The sequence below is a fragment of the Eubalaena glacialis genome, chromosome 11 (genome assembly GCF_028564815.1).
Source record: "Eubalaena glacialis isolate mEubGla1 chromosome 11, mEubGla1.1.hap2.+ XY, whole genome shotgun sequence".
NCBI classification, from domain to species: domain Eukaryota; kingdom Metazoa; phylum Chordata; class Mammalia; order Artiodactyla; family Balaenidae; genus Eubalaena; species Eubalaena glacialis.
In genome coordinates, this window is record NC_083726.1 from 40,345,958 (window position 1) to 40,367,892 (window position 21,935).

The 21,935-nt window shown below is 36.4% G+C and overlaps 1 protein-coding gene and 1 long non-coding RNA gene across 10 annotated transcripts in view; one reads left to right on the top strand and one right to left on the bottom strand.

Moving 5' to 3' along the window:
• SYT1 (synaptotagmin 1) overlaps nt 1-21,935 on the bottom strand; it is a 1,216,262-nt gene that overhangs the window by 184,223 nt on the left and 1,010,104 nt on the right. For all 9 annotated transcript variants that reach the window (XM_061204233.1, XM_061204230.1, XM_061204232.1 and 6 more), the window contains one exon: nt 15,328-15,510. In XM_061204233.1, coding sequence (XP_061060216.1) covers nt 15,328-15,493 — 166 coding nt within the window. In that variant the 5' untranslated portion in view covers nt 15,494-15,510. The remainder of the gene's footprint in view (nt 1-15,327; nt 15,511-21,935) is intronic.
• Nucleotides 1-21,935, top strand: part of LOC133100321 (uncharacterized) — a 268,666-nt gene that overhangs the window by 141,565 nt on the left and 105,166 nt on the right. The window lies entirely within an intron of this gene.

Below are 21,935 nucleotides of genomic sequence, written 5' to 3' on the forward strand. Positions count from 1 at the left end.
TCTTTGAGATGCTTTATTCCTTTGTAGAATTAAAATCATAAATACATACCCAACAAGGTTGTTATGAGGAATAACTGGTCAAATAATAATTTAATACATAGGTGAGGTCCTGTACTTATCACTCAAAAATACTGGTAATGATGATGATGATGGTATCTGCTCCCTCTCCCCCACTATATTGAAAACATGGTAAGGGTAGATTGCATGCTTTAGTCATTTTTGTTTTCCCAAATTTCAAGCAGTACATTCAATACATTTCTTTTGAATCAAATTGGCTACTGTTTCTCAGAAAATTTTTACTTAGCTTCTATGACACTCTGCACTTCTGCTTTACCCACTACTCTCTGACAGCTCATTTATCCCGCCATCAATTTCACTACTCATCCATGACTTTTATATTTTAAGAATTTATCATTGACTCCCCCCGCCCCCATCCCACACATTCTTACTTATGACAGCTATCCACTTTCACAACCTAAATTTATATGTGGTCAACTCCCCAAACCTCAATTTCCAATGCTGAACTCTCCCTTGCATTCCCCATTCTCTACAGGGCATCACTGGGGAATGATCACCCAGATACTCTGGAATTGTATTTTTTCTTTTTTTCCTACATACCCTCAGATCCAGTTGCAGTGTCTGTCAACTGCATGTTCACAGAGTCTGAATATCTGTGCCTTCCTTTCCACATCAATTTATACTTTCATTATCTCTACTGTTCCTTCAGTTGCCTCCTTCCTGCCTGGTCCATCTCTCCAGGCTCTCCCCTTGTAATCTCTCCTGCCCACACACTGCTGTCAGATTGATGTTCCTAAAACAAAACTATAATTATGTTACTTCCATGTTTAAATATCTTGAATGGTTCCTGGCTCCTCTTTAACGATTTAATAAAGTCTAAACTCTTTAGCCTGATATTGATGGCCCTCTCTAACCTAATTCCAAATTACATTTCCAGGCTCATCTTTGATGACTCCTCTACACATTTCTACTGTCTTACACTGTTACTGTCTCTATGCATATCTTATCTCTCCTACTAGATTATAGGAATGATAACTTCCTCTATTTTGTATTCTACAACCAAGCAATTCATCCACGCCATACACATTTATTGACTGCCTATCCTTTGTAAGGCACATAGCATGTAGTCTAAAATATGAAAAAATGGGTCAAAGTCTGAGGCTATCTTCTAAGAACTTAAAATCTAGTAAGGAAGATAAGATATGAGCATAATACTACATGGTAGAAGATAAGTACATTGAAAGAGTAATATGGTTATTCAGGAGGAGCAAGACGGAAGAGGTGGCATTTGAATTGAGCCTTATCATTTAGGTTAGGAAGGCTTGGATATGCAGAGATGGGGGTAACGGCATTTCAGATGTAGGAACACCATGGACTGAGGTACAAAGGCAGGAAATGGAGGCATGTCTCTGGGGAACAGTGAATAGTTCAGTTCAAAGAAGTTGGAATGAGGTTGGAAAAGTAGGTTGGGGCTAGACTACAGAGGGTCTTGGATGGCAAATAAAGGAGTTCAAAAATCAGCTAAGGGGGAAAGTACTAAAGGTTTCTGAGCAAGGGACTGGTGTGTTCAGAGCTGTGCTCTAGGAGGAAACAACTGGAAGATTTATGTACAATGGATTGGCCAACAGGGGAAGATGATTATGGGAAAATCTCTTAGGAGGTCCTAATAACTGTAATAAGATGGATGGCCCAAATAGAGAAGTGGCAGTGAGAATAGAGAGGAGAGAAGGCAGAGATTGAGGCAGTAGGACTTGTTACCTGGTTGGACAATGGGGACAAAAAGTGGGAAGAATCAAAGATGATGCTAGGGTTTTGAGCTTCAGGGTAGAGGTGTGTGTGTATTTTTGGGGGGGGGGGAAGGAGGTGAGTTTAGTTGGGATATACTATATTTCAATTTAGTAAAATATGCAAATGGCATATACAGATGAATGGATCTTAAAGAGAGCTTTAAAAATGAAATTCATTGTAGTTTTAATTTGCACTTCCCTAATGACTAAAAATGTTGAATGTAAATGATCATGCAGTTGATCCTTACATGAATATATTGGTCATGTATATCTTCTTTGACTGAATATCTGTTCAAATCTTTGCTCATTTTTGTATTGGTTTGTAAAAGTTTTTTAAAAAAATATATTCCAGAAACAGCATCTTTGTCAAATATATGTATTGCAGATACTCTCTCTCAGTCTATGATTTGCCTTTTTATTTTCTTTCCTTTTTAAAAAAAAAAATAAATAAATTTATGGCTGTGCTGGGTCTTTCTTGCTGCACGCGGGCTTTCTCTAGTTGTGGTGAGCGGGGGCTACTCTTTGTTGCGGTGCGCGGGCTTCTCATTGTGGTGGCTTCTCTTGTTGTGGAGCACAGGCTCTAGGCGTGTGGGTTTCAGTAGTTGTGGCTCGTGGGCTCTAGAGCGCAGGCTCAGTAGTTGTGGTGCACGGGCTTAGTTGCTCCGCGGCATGTGGGATCTTCCCAGCCCAGGGCTCGAACCTGTGTCCCCTGCATTGGCAGGCAGATTCTTAACCACTGCGCCACCAGGGAAGCCCCCTGCCTTATTTTCTTAATGCTGCATTTCAAAAAAGCAGTCTTTACTTTTGAAGAAGTTTAATTTGTCAACTTTTTCTTTTATTGTTAATGGTTTTGGTGTCCTTTTAGGCAGACTGTTGCTGGGTAGGGGAAATGGGGAGTTATTGGCCAAAGGGTACAAACTTCCAGTTATAAGATAAACAAGTTCTGAGGATCTAATGTACAGCATGGTGATTATAGCTAATAATACTGTATTATATACTTGAAATTTGCTAAGAGTAGATCTTGAATGTTCTCAGCTCAAAAAAGAAATGGTAATTATATGATGAGATTGAAGTATTAGCTAATGCTATGGTGGTAATCATTTTGTATAAAATCAACACATTGTACAGTTTAAATTTATACAATGTTATATTATCAATTATATTTCACTAAAGCTGGGAAAAAAGAAGAACTTTGCCTGTATCAAGACCATTGAATTATCTGCTATGTTTTCTAGAAGTTTTACAATTTTAATTTTTATGTTTAGATCTACAATCTATTTTGAGTTACCATTGGAAATGCACATTAAAATTACAACTCGATACCTGTAATACAATGGCTAAAATTAAAAAGACCAACAATGCCAAGTGTTGGCAAGGGCACAGGGCAACTAGAACTCTCATACATCACTGATGGGATGTAAATACCACAGTCATTTTAGGAAAAGTTTGACAATTTTTTTTTTTACATAAAGAAAAATAAATTCTATACTACTACTCAGCAGTTCCACACCTAGGTACTCCGTAAGAGAAAACATAAACACATATCAACTCAAAGACTTGCACAAGAATATTTACAGCAGCTTTATCTTATGAGTTCCAAACTGAAAACAACCTAAACTTTCATTAATAGATAAGCAAATTGTGGATATCTATACAATGGAATACTGAGCAATAAAAAGAAATGAATTACTGGTATATAAAAGAACATGGATGAATCTCAAAAACATTAGGCTCAGTGAAAGAAGCCAGATGCAAAAGACTACACAGTGCATAGTTCCATTTTTATGAAATGCTTGAACAGTCAAAAATAATTTATAGTGACAGAAAGCAGATCAATTATCACCTAGAACCAGGGCAGGAATTTCTGGAAAGGGACTAGAGGCATTTTTTTGAGGGGTGATTACATTTCATATACTTGTCAAAATGCACAGAGCTGTACATTTGCAGTGGGTGCATCTTGTATGTAAATCATTCCTTAATAAGGTTAATTTAACAAAAGGGGAGAGCTCAGTAAAGACATCAAGACTGGGGATTGAGTTTAGAGTATGATTTACATAAAGAGAATATTGAAAGTCCTGAAATTATGAAGAAATCATAGCAGTAGATGAATGCCAAAGGCAGATCCTTGGAAAGTACCTATCTGTTAGTGATTGAAGGAGGCAAAGAGAAAAAGAACACTCAAAAAGAAAGAGGATTAAAGTGTCAGGAACCAAGGGAGAAGAGAGTATCAGTAAGGGTAAGGTACATGGCACTGGGTGTCTGAGGCACGTGGCACTGGGTGTCTGTACAGACAGGTCCACTGTCCCTGGCTGAATGAATGGCCAAATCAGGGAATCCAGATAGAAGCAAAGGTGCATCGAGCTCCAATGGAGGATAAAAGCAGCAGAACTGACTTTGAGAAATGATCTGTTTTCCAGTAATTGAAGCACTGGTGAAATCACGTGGTGCTCAACTTTTAGAAAGATCATCAAACTCGAACTGTTACGAGAGTACCTGGGCTTTCACATCAGTAGCGTTGCTGTTAGAGGTGAAGGCTACGGAATGCAAAATAGCAAAACAGAGTCTCTGCTGATGAGGACTTGGAAGACAGCCAGGTAAATCACATCAGAGCCACATTAACAGGTATGGAAAAGACAGGTGGATGGATGACAGCAGCTGTGGAAAGGTGAGGTGACATGGAACAGTTCCAATTAGTGTGGGCAGAAGATGGCTGGCAAGGCCATTTTGAAGCACCACTTCAAATGATGTCCACCGTTGTGGCCTTATCGGCAGCAATAGTCCCCAAAAGACCAAAGGGCTGTGCTTTGTGTGGCTGATAAGTGAAACAGGGAGACTCATACAAGTTTCCTATAAACAGCTACTCAGCAGAGAAAACCTCACAAAAGTACCCAGTGTGGGAAAAGCTGCTGTAACACAACACTTAGCGATATCTTTGAACTCTCGGTGAACGCACAGGAAACCGGGCTGTGTGGCTCAGCAATCGTTAAGAGAAATGAGCTCATCTTGTTTCCTGGGCATTGCAGGACCATGCATTATTTTAAAAACTAAAACATGAAACTAGTATTAAGTCCCAGGTCTCCACTTGAATAAAAATACTTGCGGGGAGAACTGTGTACTCTGAGGACCAGTTGGGTGGCTGTTTGTATCTCAGTGATGAATCAGACTGGGCTGCCACCAGGCCAAAGAGAATCAAACAGTTCGTAACATTTTGATACAACACAGGCAAGGAGGAAAGAAAACAAAACAGCAGAGGACAAAGGCTGAGCAAAGGGAGAGAAAAATCAAAGGCGAGAAAAGATGATTGTGAAGGACTGAGTGGTTGAGGGGAAAGCAAAAGGGATCTGGAGGGTGGCCCATCTTTAGTCCAGCATAATGTTGAATTTCACCTTTGATTATTATTATTACCCCTTTCCAGTGATACCCCTTTGGAAGCCCTTTTTTAAATAGATATATAATTGACATATAACATTATATTAGTTTCAGGTGTACAACATAATGATTTAATACTTGTATACGTTGTCAAATGATCACCCCGATAAGTCTAGTTAACATCCATCACCACACAGAGTTAGAAAGGTTTTTTTCTTGTGATGAGAACTTTTAAGATCTCCTCTCTTAGCAACTTTCAAATATACCATACAGGGTTATTAACTGCAGTCACCATGCTGTAACTTACTTCCCCATCCGTCCATCATAACTGATCGATTTTATAACTGGAAGTTTGTACCTTTTGACCCCCTTCACCCATTTTCCCTACCCCACTGCCTGCCTCTGGCTTCTGCCCATCTGTCCTCTGTATCTATGATTGGAAGTCCTTTTCTTGTCAATATAATTATGTAGGATCTTTTGAGCTAAAGGAGAATAATAATTCTGCCTACTATGAGCCAAGTTTTGTGCTGAGGTTGGAGACACAAAGATGAAAAGACAGTGTTCTGATCTCACGTAGACTGGTTCATATTAAGAGAGAAAACACAAAAGTAAAATAGAAAGGAAAAATTATGAACATATGTAAAGCACAGACTTATTACAGAGGGAGAATTGCTGATGAATATTAGATTACGGGATTGGTAGCATGAGGAAAGGAAGACCTTTGAAAAAGAGTTGAGTTCTTAGGCATAACTAAAAGTAGTCCAGCTAGAGAAGCAGTGGCCAGCAAGCAATTTCAGGCAGAGGACAGAGTTTGTGCCAAGACCTGGAAGCGTGAGACAATGTGCATAATAAATTCAGTAACTCTAAGAGTCTCTGTATTGACGAAACAAACTGTGTGAGGGTGAATAATTGCCGATGAGACTGGAATGTATGCAAAAACCGTATCATATCTTACAATACTGTTGATGTCTTGCTAAGACAGTTTAATTTAGAGGTCCTTCTGGTAGAAAAATTCTGAGCCTGTAATGCTATTGAAGCCAGAAACAAGTTAAAATGATGTGCTTTAGTTTAGTTCCCAAGCATGCCATACACAGCCTAGCACACAGTAGGAACTATATAAATAGGCATTAGGAGTTTATGAAGTTTGAATATGGCCCATGTTATATCCTAGACAATGTTTAAAGCACTTTATGTATATTAATACTTTACTGCCCACACCTTCCCAGAGGTAAGTACTATTATTATCCTCATTTTACAGAGATATTAAATGATTTGCCCAAGGTCATGTAGTAGTAATGGCAGAATTGGGACTTTGAACCACGGCAGAACAACTCCAGAGCTCACCCTCTGGCCTTTTATTGTAGCAAACAATGCTCCCCTACTACGGGTTAATAACTAATACTGGGCCAGAGCCTCTGAGTGACTAATTTAGAATTATGGTCAAAGTCTTAAAACTTAAGGCTACTGAAGTGTACAGAAGAATTTAGGGGGTAATATTTATGTAACAGCAGTGTTTTTAATCTACTGCAATAGTTTACTGATTTTAAAGAATCTGATCCAAATCCTTATGAAGAAAAATTATTGCAATAAAATTTTACTTTCAAGGCATTGAACCATGTAACTCTATCAAGTTTATTACCATGAGATCCTGGCTCTTTTCTAAGTTTTTGTGGACAGGTACACACTCCTTTCCATAAATGGCATAATTGTTAGTCAGATATATTTCTATTATTTGTAGCTTACTGTTGCCTTTAAAAAAAACTTGTATGTATGTAAAAAGCTTGAAAGAGAAAAAAGCAGAGGGTTGAAGTGATTTTGAGATTCCTCCAGGACAGTGGTTTCAATGAGAGTGTTGCCTGGTGAGGAAACTTTTAAATGGGCCAATATCTTCTTAATCTTTATTTCAAAGTTATCTAAGTTCACTTAAAAGGCAGACTGAGGAGGCATGTGGACTGAGAAGATAACAAGTTCAAATCTCTTTATTCTAGTATTCTCAGAAATGGAAATCAAAACAAAGAAAAAGCCGAGTGCTAAAAAGATAATGGCACATCGCATAATTTCCCTCTGGTTTCCTCTTCTAAATTCTTTATCTAATTTAATAGAAACGGGCACAAACCTGACAGGTCAGCAGTGCAATAAAAGATCTAGATAGTCATTAGAATAGGAGAAAAAGCAGTCTCTCAGCTTCTTTCCTTTTGCTGTTTTCTTTATAGATTTGCATTTATAGCCAGACTTCCCTGAGTGAAAATGTAGCCTGTATTTTGACATGCAACTGCTATGTGGTGAGAAATAGATGTTTAAAATTATTTTTAAATGTATTTATCTATTGGCACAGTATTTCAGCAAGGTGATTCCTGAGCTATTTTTAATCTATGTCCAAAATATTGTTCACTCCCCTTATTTTTCTTAGGTGTGTTTACTTAATATCTCTGAAATGCTAATGGAATGTAGCTAAATAAGGTCTAGAAACTTCGCTGAGATCTTAACTTCACTTGGTGGCTTAAGGTGCTTACTGTTACTCTGTATTACCTATGCTTTGGAGGCTTATAAAATCTCACAACATTAGTTAATTTTAAAGGCATGAATTTCTTGGGGGAATTTTCTGCATAATAGGCTTCCAAGAGGGAAACAAAATTCAAACACACATTTAAACAACCTTCCTGAAATACAGCATCAGTAGCATACAATTTTGTTAGGTTTATACATTGAATACAGGATGTTGATAGAGTCAGATTACACACTTGCTCTTTAAAATCAGTAGTATAACGAGTATTTTATAACAGTCCTTTTACTCAGAGTAATAATAGATAATACAACATACCCACATAAATTTTACAAATCAATAAAATGTGCTAACTACAATATAGGAGAAATAATAAAGTAATCTGTAATGAAATAATTCACAGTTCATTGTAAAAATCTTCAGACAAAACTTTACTAGAAGACACGATGAAGTAATCAAATGCTTGCAACTGCTAAAAGGGATGTTTGGAATTAGAGAAATAAGACAGAAGATTTGCAAAAAGGAGCAAGTGAAAGTTCAGAGGTTAGGAAAACATTAGAATAAAAGCTAGAATATTCAGTTTATATCAGAGCCACGCAAAAAACACTTTCACATTGTATGTCGAGTCATTCTAGGTTCAGATAATTATAAACAGGGGTTCCTTCTATATGCACATCCCAGGGAGATTGTGAAATTTGTGCAGAACGTGGAACAGTTTTTCATTGTGCGAAACTGTCTCACGTGTGGGAAGATGTGTAGGTTCCCGGGCCCAGGGCCTCTAAATGCCAGTAGCTGCCCCTCATGCCCATTTTTCAGCACAATAAAAACGGCCCAACGAATATTCATAATATCCTGCAGGGGGCAGTGCCAACTCAAAATTTTAAGAACCAAACTGACTTTCTGCCCTAGGATTAACGTTTTCATGGTAACTCTTAATACACACACATTGAATTCACATTGTATTTACATATACACATATGCATTTCCTACATTTTGAATCAGAGTTAAACTTGAAAAATGATATAACTAAACTAAACCGTTTATTGAGTGTAAGCATGAATCACTACATTGTGCTGTAAACTGCAACCCTTATCTCTAAGTGTCCTTGTTCCAAATAGATTCCTTCAGCATTGCACTGATGAAGGCACTCAATATTGCAAAGCACTTGCTCTGAAAATAACACTCATCAGCATTGTAACTTTTTTCTCATGGATATTTCAATTTAGTAGAGGTTAACAATGAATAATTTCACTTAACATTTCAGACAGTGCTTTTCTGAAGTGTGAGAAGTACTGAGTCAACAGATGAGAGCTGAAGCTGAGTCAGTGGATGATATTTGAGGAGTTCATCTATACAATGCAACAGAATCTAACTCTTAGTACTTAGGTGGCAATGGATTATTTATTCACATGACAGTCTGTTAGAGTGAGTCCAATAAAAGAAATGCAGAAACATAAAGTGAATAAACACTTGCCTTTCAAGCCAAGGAGAAACTCTGAATTAGTACTAAACTTGTATTCCAAGTATTCAGTTAGTAAAACAAATAACAAGAGATGAACATCAAATACCAACCAGTATCTCTGAACAGGCACATAGAGCCCTAAGAGTTTCAAGTCAGTGGAGATAAGCAACAGTGGAGGTGATTTGCAGTCTTTGTGATATATTGTGAAGGCAAAAAACTGCAAAAATTTTCCTGACACAGCCCTGCACCTACAATCTGCACCATGTGTGCCTTGCTAGGCTTCAGCTTTCTTATCTGTAAAATGGGGATAATAATTATTCACACCTAGTAGAGATTTTAAAGGGCAGAATGGAGGTTGATTTCACAGAATGCACAGCCCTTGCTTCCATGCTAAGTGCTCAATGAACATTGGCAATCGTTACAATAATTATTGTTCTTCACGTGCTATGTATTACTGTATGTTCCTAAGGGTTCTCTGACTACGTTTCTTGAAATTATCTTCTTGAATTAACATTGTGTTCTTGACACTAACATATGGCAGTAGCATTATATTCATTCTGCAGCCCCATGAGGGAAAAGTTACTGCACTGCATTTTTCCTCATGGATGAATATTTGCTTATGCCATATTTAACCAATTATATCACTACTGGATGTTGAGTTTCAATGGTTACTGCTGTGAGGGGTAACATTGATATATCTACCACTTGTTGGGGCCACTGCCTTCAAACTGTGCTCCATACAGCCAGGTGTCTGTAGCTGCTAATAAACCTTGGGAGGGTGAGTGAGGAAGATGCCTTTACTCACCAAGGCAGCTCTGACTTGCTGTACATAGGTTTCTGTATAATATTTTATTTGAACAAAGGGATCCTTGGCTGAAATGTTTGAAAACTATTGCTTTCTAGATCATAGTTTCTGCAAGCATGGCACAAGAACCACAGTATTTGGTGTAATGTTAATATTTGTAATATGGCAATACCTATAGTTTAGTTTTTAGCATGGTGGCAGATACTTTCAAAGTATGGGGGATACGAATGTGTGTAAGAAATTGTCCCTGCCTCTGAGGAGTTTACATTTCAGTGAGAAAGACAGATATAACCAAACAAAACAAGGTAACCAAGACAAAGATTTTAATGAAGAGCTTTGAAGGCTGGAGGGTGACTCAAACAATTCTGCTTTGGGAAATGAGGGAACTTCTCATCTAAATGGTAACATCTGAACTGGTTGAGTGATTAAAAAAAAAAAAAAAAAAAAAAAGAACGTGTCAGGGTTAATTGGGTAAGGGAATCCAGGAAGAGAGAAAAGCAAAGTGCTGGCTGGTTTTGAGAGGGTTTTTAGGAGGAGATTTCACAGGACTTAAATGAATGCAGGTATGGAATTGGAGGTGCAATAGCTCAGGGAGACAAGGATAATAGTGAGATTTCTTATCTGAATAGCCAGGGGAATGAGATGGCCCAGGGAAAGCATGGAGAATAAGACCTGCAACAGGATTAAAAATGGAACCCTGGAAACCATGACATCTACCACTTCAGGGAAGGAAAGATAATGAAAAGGGAGGACCAGTCAATGAAAGAGAATAAGGAGGGAAGGAAGGAAGAGGAGGAAATGAGAGTAGACTCCTGGAAATCAAGATTTTTCAGATGATGACCGCTGGTCATAATGACAACACAGAAATACCTGACCAAATGAAGGTTGACAATCACCCTAATAACTGTGCAAAAGCAAGTACCTGGTGACCCTTTTAATAGTACTTGATGATGCAGATCAGAGTGGAAGAAGCTGAGTTGTTAATGGAAGTTGAAGAAATGGATGTCAGGATCTAGGTTATGGTTTCCAATCAGTTTGATGTAGATATGAAGGAGGAAGTGAGAATGGTGGCTGATGGAGGAGGTAAGGGAAGAAGAAAATCTTAGAGCATGAAAGAAGGAAACTGACATTTCTGAATCACCTACGATGCATAGAATTTCACTAGGCACTTGCAAATATGTGGACTTTTTTGAGCATACCTGTAGGCTAAAAGGAATGAGGGAGTAAGAAAATGAAATTACAAAGGAAAAAAAGAAAATTAGAGATGATGGGAAGAGGAAACACCAAGAAGGAATCTGTCTTTCCTAGAACAGGCATCCTTGGAATGTGTTTAAAGAAGGCAATGCTTGAATATTTGGCTGCAAAGTTTCTGGAATTTTCTCAATTTGGGTGTCTGACCTGAATAGAGGGCTTTTCTGAAAGAGAAATAGACTTGCTAAAAATGACAACTAGACTCTAATAATAGCTAACACTTATAGGATGCTTACTCTGTGCCAGACACTCTAAGCCCTTCCTATGCATTGATGCCTTTACCCAACTACCGGATGATGGAGATATCATTTTTAATCCCCATTTTATACCAGCAGAAACTGAAGCACAGAAAGATGAAATAATTCCCAAGGTCACAGAGCTAGGATGTGGCAGAGCTAAGATTTGGACCCATGTAGTCTGTAAGCAAAGCTTGTGTTTTTAATTCCTGTGTTAAACTGTCTATCCAATAGTATTTCTGCACAAGTTACATAACTACCCTTAGTCCACTTGCTCTTATTCTAGACTCAGAGTCAAGTTCTGGCTATTTGGTTTTCTGCTGTGCTTCAGGAAAGTTGCACTTGACTTCAAGAAGCTCATGAATATCAAAACCTTAATCACAGCTATTTGGATGACACGAGTTCATGCTTTACAAACCAACCATGGCCCTAGTCATATTAAAATCAAAGTTGCAAAATAAAGAAACATTCTGAAAAACCTTGTCTGCTTCATTTAGATAACAGTGTGCAGAATGAATAGAAAGATTAAAATGCTCAGCATTTACCATTTCCTTTTCCTTTTTTTATTTGACGCCCCGTGGTGTTGTGGATGATATCATCAGGCAATTTGGTTTGAATATGCTCCGTGCTGGACTCTGCAGATTATCCAACTAATGACATGCACACTCCTTGCCATTGTGACACCTCTCTTTTCACAAGTGGGAATTTCAAGTGACAGACTAAAGCTGTTTGCTATCAATTTTGGAAAAGACACATCTGCCAGAGAGCCAAGATTTAGTTCAGAGACGGAAATCAATTAATATTCTAATTTGTTACCTGTCATTAGCATCACCGTATTATGCCAAGTCAGAAGTGATAACCTTTATATAACATATGCTCCTAAAGGAATTTGATTTAGGGATCTGTTTCATTTCTGTTGAGTGTTGCTCCCTGTGTATAAATCCCATTAGAAATTTCAATTACACGGGAAGTAAAAATTGTGATGGATTAAAATGAAAGTGTAAAATTCGCAGTTACAATATTTATCATAAACCTGCATTGGCTGTATTTATGATTTAGTTTTCCTAAACTTATTTACCAAACCGTTTAAAAATTTTAGGTATTTCAGTTGTTTCTTCCCATTAAATCAAGGAGAGAGCCAGCAACATAATATTTCTAGAGATGTTACCTAGATCCTCTGACATGCTATTATTTTAGGTTGCTGGTCAAAAGCAAATCTCCATGGAGGAAGGCTGATTTCCTGGTCTAATTCCTGGTGCCCAAGAGAGAAACACAGGAATGGGATAGTGGCTTGGGAGGAAGGAATGAAATAAGATTAGCCAAGGGAAAGAAAAAAAAAGGAGAGTTGCATAGATATTTTTTCCCAGCTGATTCTTTTCCTGCTGATGCATAGGGAGGAAAGTATAAAGTAATAGCTGGCACTAAGTGGAGAAGGCTAAAAGATGGAGTTATGACTATAAATATGGAAACAACTTGTTTTTTCAATGTGAATGACACAGTCAAGCATTGAAATGATGCTTTCTTTGGTGTTAGAAATTAAATTTAAAAAATTTATTGTAGTTGATTTACAATGCTGTGTTAATTTCTACTGTACAGCAAAGTGATTCAGTTATACATATTTATACATTCTTTTTCATATTCCTTTCCATTATGGTTTATCACAGGGTATTGAATATAGTTCCCTATGCCATACAGTAGGATGTTGTTGTTTAATCTTAAAATTTTTTCATATGCTTTAAATTTTCAGGATCTTAAGGCCTCAAAATCTAAGAGTGGGTGGTTCAGGATATAAGTTAAATCAACCTTGATTCATTCATTAGTTCACTCAACAAATAGATATTGAGTGCCCCGTATATATTAAGGATCACCAGGGATGAAACTATGCATAGAACAGACCCAACTTCTTGCCCTCATAGAGGTTACATTATTTTGGAGAGAGCCAGAGCAATTGAAAAACAGATAATAAAATACATAGCATTTCACATGGTGCTAAGTAATACAGCAAGAAATAAAGCAAGGGAGAGGGCAGGAAATGCTGGCAAAGATTGGGTGGGGTAAATGGGTTAGAATTTTAAGTAGCATGGTTGGGGAAGTCCTAATTAAGAAGATGCTATTGGGTGAAGGCCTAAAGGAGATGAGAGAATGGGTGTGTGGATACACGGGGAACATTAAATCTCACTGTTATCAGCATTGCCATTGCTTCTCATATTGTTTACTCTTCCAGAGAAGGAAATGGTGTTGAAGACAAGGCAGAATATGCGTTTGATTTGGTGGTGTTCTTTTCTTTCTCTGCGTCCCTCTAACACATTTCTTTTAGACCAAGCATCTCGATAAAATATTCAAGTGAGAGTTTGCCCCCATGACAGATGCATTTGGTTTTTGCCCTGTAGTTATGACTTCAAAGTCATATCAAAAGATACCCAAGTCAGTCCATCAGCTCAGCAGCAGAGCAAGGAAGAGAAGCTGAGAGCCTGTGTTTCCCATCCTAGGGATCGCTCTATTGGACCATCTCCATCTTCCCTAGGTTATGGAGCTTCATGCTGGGAATGGAAATTACTGACAACTGAGCTAAGAGTGTCTCTCAAATGCACTTGGATTTGTTGAAAGTGGACAAACAGATGAACAAGTTGTTAATTCCTGGGAGGATAAGAAATTGATTCCCTGTAGTTTTCATGTAGTTTCTTAATGTCCTTATAGAATAACTCTTATAACTTTGGTAAATCTCTCATCTAGATGATTGCAACAGCTTGCTTTATCTTCTGTCCTTGCCCCTCTAAGCACGTTTTCAACACAACAGCAAGAGTGATTTTTAAGAAAAACCTATGTCAGATCATGGGATACCTCTGCTCAGAATGTTGCGAAGGCATTTTATTTCACTCAGAGTAAAACCCAGGTTCCTTAGAACAATTCACTAGGCTCCATATAACAGGGCCTCAGGTTTGTCTTCTGCCATTCTCTACCTTGTGTTATTCTATCGAAGGCACACTGAGCTCCTTGCCATTCCAGCAGATTCTTGCCTAAGGGCCTTTGTATATCACAGGTTTTAGAACTTTCTCCCCTACTTCCTCCAGGTTTCCTTACAAAGGAAATCAGCTCAGATAATCCTAAAAAATAATAACCTTTTACCCTCTACCCCCTTCCCTTTCCCACTTACTCTCCTTCTGTTTCCTTACATTATTTACCATTTCATGATGTACCATATACATTTGCCTCCTTACTGATTATTTCTTTTCCCCCACTAGAATATAAGCTTTGTGAGGGCCAAAACTTACTTTCCCAGAACCTAGAGAAGTGTCTAGTGCATAGTAAATGTTCATCTCTGAAGAAAAAAGACCAACCTGTAGTTTACGATTTAAATTAAATGGCGCTGGTTGGACTTAGTGCTATACCCACACAAATAAACTTAGGTCCAGGTTATTGTTTCTTTCCCAATGACAACAAAGAAAATGTTAAAAAGTGTGCAAAAGCTTTTGAAATATTAACAGATGAGTGAAAGAAAACCAAACTTGTAATAATGGGAAAGTACATTTTAGCCATTGCTTAGGAATAATCTTTACAGTGGAATGATTTCATAAATACAAATCTAAAATACACAACACATAAACGTTAACATTCTCTGGAGAAAGAGACATTGAAGAAGATTAAAAAAAGAGCCCACCTACATTAAACACAAGATAGTTTTTTTTATAAATTGGATTTTCATGTATTAAGTATATTTAAATCCTTAAGAAGAATATTCCATTTCCAAGAATATTCCATTTTATTTTTGGAATACTACCATTCCAATAATAAAAAATCAAATGTACACTTAGGTTAAGAGGAATTCTTTTTCTCCCAATGGGTACGTTGATTTTCAACCATTTATTTTTACGCATGCAACAATATACAATACTCACATGGAATTTTATGCAACTCATTCATAAACTTCTCCTTCAGCTTAGAAAAGCCATCCTCCTTTCCTTCCCCAGGACTGGCTGACTCTGTGGCATTATTTGGTAGAACAGTCGCTGCAGTGGTGATTGGCGGGGCTGCCAGGGCCTCATGATGACTCTCGCTCACCATTTTAGGTTCAGGTGAAACTGTGAGGGGAGGGAAGCAAAAAAAAAAGAACAATTCAAACTGGTTTAACTGACCCCACATCAGAGCTATTCTAGAGACGAAAAAACATCAGAGGGCACACCTGCTCACTGGGTAAATAGCCTGTCATTAGCATATTACTTTATGTTGGTTCATGAAATATTTATGGAACCACAGAGAAGGTTCTTCCCCAGAAGGTAAGACCAGACATAGTTATTGAAAGCATTTTCTCCTAACAATAAAATGAAACTGTCAAATCTATTAGTTACTTATACAGGCAATTATTTGCTATATAGATTTAACTTTTTAACCCATATCCTACTGAAATGTCCATGAAACAATTGCTGACAACATACATGCTCTATACTCTAAATGTTTTGCGTTTTCGAAAAAGAGAGACCAAATATTTACATTGGAAGTGTTGATAAATTATAAATGATAGCACATTCAAAATGTTAGTAAATTTTAAAATGGTTGTAAAGAATACTATTGTAACATTGATACGCTAAGATTCCTGAATGTTATACAGAAATTAGTTCTTGAATCTCATTTATTGATAGTATGCTTTCTGCCCAGTTATTTTTTTTTGACATTTACTGTAGATAATACTATGATCAATAATTCACTTGTCTTGCTGGGTGAATTTTTGAAGCCACTGTAAATGTGGCATGATTGACTATATAGACTGAGGTGCTGATGACAAAATATGACTTTAATTATTTCAGTTTATTTAGTTTGATTATATTATTGAATTATATAATTAATAATATAAATTATTAAATTTATTCAATTATTTAAAATGTTATCTTCAAAATATTTTAAAAAATGAATCCTTAAGGTAGTCAGTGAAAAAATCTTAGCCTTGAATGCAGAAAACAGTTCTAGTTTTCTTCACTAGCTAAATGAAGTTTGACAAGGCATTAAACTTCTTAATTTATACATCTTTTGAAATATGAAGAATTGAAACCTGCCCTGCCTAGATTTTTCTTAGTACATGTGAAGTGCTGTATAAATGTAAAGAAGGTCTTCTAAAGGGGTACAAATGAAGTCATATTCTCCAATCTAAATGTATTCTGGACTTAAATACTTTTACTGTGTGATGTAAGTTTTCAGACTGTGCTGGTGAGAGTGGACATGATTTGGGGCAGAAACAGATAAATACAAATAGGCCTGGGCCTAACTTCACAGTCTCAGCAGGAAAGTTGATGGACCCATAAAGCCCTTTTGAGTTGCAAAGAAATGGAAATAACGAGCAAGCAGATAAAGGATTTTTATAGAATTCAAACCTTCTGTGCCTTAATTACGCCTACTTACATATTTAGTGAGAGTACAGTTGAAAGTAGAATAATCTCAAATGTATGGGATTTATTAAAATCTTAATCAAAATCTAGAGATTTTGGGTCTCCTGAAAGGAGATCATGGATGAGGCTGAGATACATAGATGATCAAATTTTATAATAGATTAGTTCTCTTTTCAAAGCTTTGAATTTTTCACTAGTAGCTACTAATACAATCCTAAAGAATTAGACAGATAGGGGCTCAGGGCTTCTCTGTTCTTGAGTTTCTTCATTTGTAAAAGGAGAGTAATCATACCAAGTATGTAAGGTTTTAATCCCTGCAAAGAATTTAGCACAATGTCTGGCATGCAAGTTTGTTCCTTCTATTGATTAATTGATCAATCAATTGATTGATCTATCCCTCCCTCCCTAATAGCATTTGGCAGCTCAGACTTTTCCAGCTTGTAAAAAAATTTTATTTTTTCTAACTCAGGGTCACTTTCCAGAAGCTTTCCCTGATTTTCCGATTCTGTTTAGCTTTGGCTCTTGTCTCCCTGCAAAAATTTGGAGTACTGTTTGCACAACCTAGGTGAAGCTATTAATATTGATGATACCTTAACTCATATTTCATGTGACTTAGCAAGACTACAGTTACACACACACAAACACATACATATGCATAAAATATCTGTGTGTATTAAAAAATGAATTCGTTCCTCTGCTATGAGAATCACCAGATGTGATTATCATTACTTATCTCCACAGGATAGTTGAGGATATTTGAGGAATTATGGTTTGCTGTGGGATTTAAAGGAAACGATTGTGCTAAATAGAATAGCTAAATACAACAGTGTCATTATTAAATTAAAGGTATATTGTCTGTTTCAGCTCACTTTCTGTCATGTTCTGGAAGTGGGATATCATTGCTGGGATGAGCCTGACTTCCGGCTGCTCCCTCCAACTGGCTACACAGTTGTTTATAGCTTTTGTGCACGGAGATGTTTGGGTCCTTTCTCTTGGGTTGTTAAATATTTTCACATTTCCCCAGTTTATTTTGGAATATACATAAAACATTTGTATATATAAGTTGAATGATCTAAAAGGTTTTGGGAAAAATAAGGCTTTTATTAAACAGAGTCAACATTTAGAAAAGGCACTTGAAGCTTACGCAGTATTTTTGTTGTTGTTGTGAAGGAAGCAAAGAATGTTTCTATAATTTCCAGAAAGAATCCTCTTCAGACATAAGGTACAGCTTGCAAGGTGTTTTATCAAAAAAGGTAAAATCTATAAACTTGGAACTTACTAGCCAATGATATTATCCCTACCATTTCTGATTGTTTTAAAAATCAAGAAAAGATTATGTAAGAAATATATAGACAGTGCTTCTTTTACTTAATGTATACCACTGTGAAATTAAAAGTCCTTCACAAATTATAAAGATATAATGGGCAATTAAGGATCTAATATACTGACAAATAAAGACCAATTGCTGAATTTATTTTCATTCCTTTATATTTTGAGAGATAGTGTTTGTAAATAACAAAACCAAGAACAGTTACATGGCTCTCGAAAATGCATATTTAGGGAAATAAGATGCTTATCAAGAAGCATCATTTTGCAGGTGGAAAAACTAGCTTATTATTCAGTCCTGACTAATGTGATGACTTTATACTCTCTTATGTATTTTAGTGCAGGTGGCATTATTTGTTTATTTAGTAAAAAAAATTTATGTTCTACTCAAGTCTTGACAAAAAACAGCCAACAGTTATTGAGGACCTGCTAAGTGGCTGAGATATATGAAATCATAGAGTTCTCACACCATTCCCATGAGATAAGTATAATTAGCACCCATTTTACAGGTGAGGAGACTAAGGCATACAGAAGTTATGCAATTGGTTCAAAGATAGATAGTAGTAATTAGTGGAGTTGAGGTTTGAACCTAGGTGTCCTAGCTACTAGTATAAGGGACTTGTATGCTATGAGACTAAAATCTAATAAAATAGTGGTTTTTTTGAAGAAGTTTTGGACTATGACCCTTAGTAAGAAGTACATTGTGTATTGTGCTCCAGTATACACACTCTCCCCCTATATGTTAAATATGGAACACATTTCACATAAAGAAACTTGCCCTTACTATGTGTGAAATATTCTGATACATTCCATTCTATTCTGTTCTGTTTTAGTAAAAAATTCTAGTTATATTTATTAGTTTCACAAACAACTATTGGTTTGCGACCTACAGTTTGGAAAATCACTATGCTAAGGGACCTGTTAAGATACAATAACACTAAATGAGGCTAAGAAAAACTAAAGATGCCATTTACTAAGAACATACTATGTGCCAAAATGCTGGCATTGATATTTAAGTATAATATCCTCAATTCTTATTACAACCCTGAAAAGTAACTCAGTCATATTTTACAGGGAAAAAAAATGGTTGTGGAGAGGTTAAGTGATTTGTTCTACACAGATTTAGCCTGATCCAAAGTTCCTTCCACTGGTCTATTCCAGTAATAACATTTAAGTATTATGAAACAATTAAATCAGTACTGGAAAGGTATTTATGATTTTCTTTTGAATTCGTTTACCAGTAAATAGAAAACACAAGTCATCTTACTAATAGGAAAGAGACTGCTTAATTTTGAGGTATAGTCTGAGTTTGTTAAGGTGGAATTTAACATCTTGAATATGCCAAGATAAATATTATTGAATAGAAAAATAAATTCCCACCTAGAAGAAGGTTGGGTATAAAGGACACAAGCAAGCAATTCTAAAAGAAAGAAATGCAAATCCCTCCTACCAAAAAAAAAGTGTTTAATTTAACAAATAGTCAAAAAAACTGAAAGTTAATATATATTCATTGTAAATGAGGATAAATATAGATGTGAAAGGTGAGGATACAAAAAACTTGGCAATGGGTAAAGACCATAGTTTTGAAAAATACTTTATAGAGGCACAAGTAAGAGAACATGTTAAAAGCTGTAGAAGCACTCATTCATTTTCTAGGAATTCACAGTAAAGAATTCATTTAATATAAGGATGTTTGTAGTAACTTATTTATAGTATTAGAAGACCAGAAACTACCTAACAGACTTAAATTATGGTAATCCATAAAATAATGTTACTAGAATTATCTTAAATAATAAATATTAATAAATATTAATAAATATTTACAAACCTGGAAATACATTAGAGCATTAGATGAAAATGAAAATTATGAAACATTATATAAAGTATGTCCAATTTCTCTAGATAAGATCTTTTGTATAAAAGAGGTTGGAAAGATACACTTAAAAATGTCAACCTCGTGATAGGATACTCACTGTTTTTTTTCCCGTATGTTTACATTGTCAGTATATTACAAACCTGAATTATTTTAAATTACACAGAAGAAAAAGCCTTTAAAACTGTTTTGCTTACAGTAATCAAGACAGTATGGTACTGGCACAAAAACAGAAATATAGATCAATGGAACAGGATAGAAAGCCCAGAGATAAACCCACATACATATGGTTACCTTATCTTTGATAAAGGAGGCAAGCATATACAGTGGAGAAAAGACAGCCTCTTCAATAAGTGGTGCTGGGAAAACTGGACAGCTACGTGTAAAAGATTGAAATTAGAACACTCCCCAACACCATACACAAAAATAAACTCAAAATGGATTAAAGACCTAAATGTAAGGCCAGACACTATCAAACTCTTAGAGGAAAACATAGGCAGAACACTCTATGACATAAATCACAGCAAGATCCTTTTTGACCCACCTCCTAGAGAAATGGAAATAAAAACAAAGATAAGCAAATGGGACCTAATGAAACTTAAAAGCTTTTGCACAGCAAAGGAAACCATAAACAAGATGAAAAGACAACCCTCAGAATATGAGAAAAAATTTGCAAATGAAGCATCTGACAAAGGATTAATCTCCAAAATTTACGAGCAGCTTATGCAGCTCAATATCAAAAAAAAAAAACAAACAACCTAATCCAAAAATGGGCAGAAGACCTAAATAGACATTTCTCCAAAGAAGATATACAGATTGCCAACAAACACATGAAAGAATGCTCAACATCATTAATCATTAGAGAAATGCAAATCAAAACTACAATGAGATATCATCTCACACCAGTCAGAATGGCCATCATCAAAAAATCTAGAAACAATAAATGCTGGAGAGGGTGTGGAGAAAAGGGAACCCTCTTGCACTGTTGGTGGGAATGTAAATTGATACAGCCACTATGGAGAACAGTATGGAGGTTCCTTAAAAAACTAAAAATAGAACTACCATACGACCCAGCAATCCCACTACTGGGCATATACCCTGAGAAAACCACAATTCAGAAAGAGTCATGTACCAAAATATTCATTGCAGCTCTGTTTACAATAGCCAGGACATGGAAGCAACCTAGGTGTCCATCAACAAATGAATGGATAAAGAAGATGTGGCACATATATACAATGGAATATTACTCAGCCATAAAAAGAAAAGAAATTGAGTTATTTGTAGTGAGGTGGATGGACCTAGAGTCTGTCATACAGAGTGAAGTAAGTCAGAAAGAGAAAAACAAATACCGTATGCTAACACATATAAATGGAATCTAAGGAAAAAAAAAAAAAAAAAGATCATGAAGAACCTAGGGGCAAGACGGGAATAAAGACACAGACCTACTAGAGAATGGACTTGAGGATATGGGGAGGGGGAAGGGTAAGCTGTGACAAAGTGAGAGAGTGGCATGGACATATATACACTACCAAACGTAAAATAGATAGCTAGTGGGAAGCAGCCGCATTGCACAGGGAGATCAGCTCCGTGCTTTGTGACCACCTAGAGGGGTGGGATAGGGAGGGTGGGAGGGAGAGAGACGCAAGAGGGAAGAGATATGGGGACATATGTATATGTATAACTGATTCACTTTGTTATAAAGCAGAAACTAACACACCATTGTAAAGCAATTATACTCCAATAAAGGTGTTAAAAAAAACAAAGAAACAAAACAAAAAAAACTGTTTTACTCTTGAGAAAACTATACCTTGCAGAAAGAGATTTATTTCTTAATGCCAGATTAAAAAAAAAAACAAACTTTACGATGTAATGTGAAAAACTAAACTGCAAGAAAGAAGGATTCAGCTACATATCTAGCAAATATAAT